Genomic DNA, 2,947 nt, shown 5'->3' with positions numbered 1-2,947 from the left:
ATATTGGTCTAATTTATTTAGGTAGATGATGATGTACAGATGTTGTATTTTCCTAAAGAATATATTAAAACAGATGATGAAGCTGTTTCTAAGTAAGAATTTAAATAATATATTTTATAATACAGGCTTATTCTTATTCTTATTCTTATTCTTAGAGTGGACTAACTTCATTAATGAATGAAGTTGGAGAGGTTTGGGGAGTCTGTCAAACTTTTGTATACGTTAGAGACAGTTTATTTAGAGATGTTTATTATAGTTGCCTTCTGAAACCAATTTCCAGTGACATTATCTGAAGGTTCTGGGAGGTCTGTCTAATACTGATGTTACTCAGAGACTCTTGTAACTTTGCTTTGCAGTGTTTATATTTACCTTTGTGTTCTGTGAAAGCGTGGTCACATTTTGACACTGGTGTAAATTGATTAATTTTTCGTTATTTTTGTTTTATAACATGGAATAAAGATTTTAATATTTTTTTCAGAGAATCTTTAGATATTTTGATGGAGACATTTTATACAGAAATAGAGAAACTCAGAGATCAGACTTTACAGGTAGGAGGTCCATAATTGAAAGCAATGACTTTACAGGTAGGAGGTCCATAATTGAAAGCAATGACTTTATAGGTAGGAGGTCCATAATTGAAAGCAATGATTTTTTTGCATTTTTTATTCGACAAACCTTGCTAGAAAACTTGCTGACATTTACCCAGACACTAAAAAATACAGTAATGTTTTTGAACACTTTCTGCATTTTAAATACCATTTTCCTTCATTTCATCTGATTATGACACATCTAAATTGTGTTAAAATTCTTTAATTATTAATTATTAATTATTTTGTTTGTGCCATTTTCCCATTGCTAAACCCCATATATATTTGGAAAGATGATCTAATATGTCTGAATTTTTTTGTTAATTCTATTTCCAGGGTCAGACAAAGAATGTAAACTGTAAAGCGTTACATCAATCTGTTAAAGCACTATGTGCTATCTTAGCTAAAATAGAAACCACTGAAATAACCAAAGCTATCGACAGACTGAACAGTATTATTTCACAGTTAAACGTAAGTTGGCCATTTTGGAAACTTCAATCTCAACTCATCAAAAAAGCTTACGATCAATTTTCTTATTCTCGAAATCTTAACGAAGATAAAATCCAGATGAAATACAGTTATCTGATTGGATAATAAAACAAAATTTAAAACAGATTTTAGTGATTGACCAATCAGATGATTGAAACACTAAAATTTTACGAGTAAAATTGTAAATAGTATCATTATAAAATATGGTTATTGATGTTTGATATTATTTTTGTAGAAGCCGAACGATCCAATGAGTCAGTCAACAGATAGAGATACAGTAGACGCTATTCAGTAAGATAATTTTATGTATTAATATAATAAATATATAATATATTATCATTACCTAGTTGACATACATCATCATTATTATCATTACCTAGTTGACATACATCATCATTATTATCATTACCTAGTTGACATACATCATCATTATCATCATTACCTAGTTGACATACATCATCATTATCATCATTACCTAGTTGACATACATCATCATTATCATCATTACCTGGTTGACATACATCATCATTATCATCATTACCTAGTTGACATACATCATCATTATCATCATTACCTGGTTGACATACATCATCATTATCATCATTACCTAGTTGACATACATCATCATTATCATCATTACCTGGTTGACATACATCATCATTATCATCATTACCTAGTTGACATACATCATCATTATCATCATTACCTGGTTGACATACATCATCATTATCATCATTACCTAGTTGACATACATCATCATTATCATCATTACCTGGTTGACATACATCATCATTATCATCATTACCTAGTTGACATACATCATCATTATCATCATTACCTAGTTGACATACGTCATCATTATCATCATTACCTAGTTGACATAGTCAAACTTTCTGTAATTTATATTCTTCTATGGAGAATATTTGTTGCATGTAGATAACTTGGACTTTGTCTGAGGGCACTCAGGCTACGTTCGAGTGTGAAAATCATGCGCAAAACTGGAGACTGTTCGGACGATATTCACGACTTTGTAACTAAAGATGGACGACGAAATGATGTTAGCCATTTTTCCATGAGGTCAAGGTGAAGGCCGTAGAAATTGTGAAAATGGGTGTCGTAAATTTTCTCTATATTCACGACTTCCTAAAGTAGTAAATACGAAAAAACCTACTATCGAATGGAAATTAACAACATTAACCCTGTGAACACGGTAATCAAGAGAGGTATCGAACGCAGAATAATAAACCATTTATCAGATTTGATTTTGAAATGTTGATTTTGTATGAAAACTATATTTTCAGTGCTGCAATAAGATGTTCTGTGATAGAAGAGTTTGAAGAAAGTGTTGATGGTCTAGTCACCTCAGTCAAACAACTTATTAGAATGTATTGTCAAACTTTTCATACTGATTTTATAATGGGAACAACAGTCGGGGTACCTAAAGGTAATTCATTTCTACTCTCTTTAAATTAACTAACTTTCTAACATGGTCCAGGGCTATTTTCTAGAGGACCTTCCCCAAAATATGTAACTATTATAAAACTCATTAAAAATTATCTAGATTTCTAACAGTCTTTTAAACACCATGGATGAAAATCATTTTCTTGAGGAAATGCCCCCAAAAATTTATCACTGATTCTTAAGATTTCTGAATGTCTCGTAGTTAAAAAAACTCTCAGAAAACTCTCAGAAAACTCTCAGAAATCGAACAAATCTCCAACGTTCTGTGAGAAATATTGCTTGACATATAACATTATCTAGGATAGATTTATTGGTCTCCTGATTAAATAAAAGAAAGAAAATGACATTTGTTCGATCAGATAGACGTTAAGATATTTGGCCTGGATGAATTGCTAGAAAGACGCAGAAAA

General features: G+C 31.0%; 1 protein-coding gene across 1 annotated transcript in view; it reads left to right on the top strand.

Moving 5' to 3' along the window:
- Window positions 1-2,837, top strand: part of LOTGIDRAFT_175770 (hypothetical protein) — a gene marked incomplete at both ends in the record, with an annotated part of 8,806 nt that extends 5,969 nt beyond the window's left edge. The window contains 5 exons of the mRNA XM_009059525.1: window positions 479-548; window positions 924-1,058; window positions 1,312-1,367; window positions 2,378-2,520; window positions 2,740-2,837. Of these exons, the coding sequence (XP_009057773.1) occupies window positions 479-548; window positions 924-1,058; window positions 1,312-1,367; window positions 2,378-2,520; window positions 2,740-2,837 (502 nt within the window). The remainder of the gene's footprint in view (window positions 1-478; window positions 549-923; window positions 1,059-1,311; window positions 1,368-2,377; window positions 2,521-2,739) is intronic.
- Between the last annotated feature and the right edge of the window lie 110 nt (window positions 2,838-2,947).

Source organism: Lottia gigantea (genome assembly GCF_000327385.1).
Source record: "Lottia gigantea unplaced genomic scaffold LOTGIsca_392, whole genome shotgun sequence".
Taxonomy (NCBI): Eukaryota; Metazoa; Mollusca; class Gastropoda; family Lottiidae; genus Lottia; species Lottia gigantea.
Note: the sequence above shows the minus strand (reverse complement) of the source record. Positions and strands in the feature narration are given on the sequence as shown.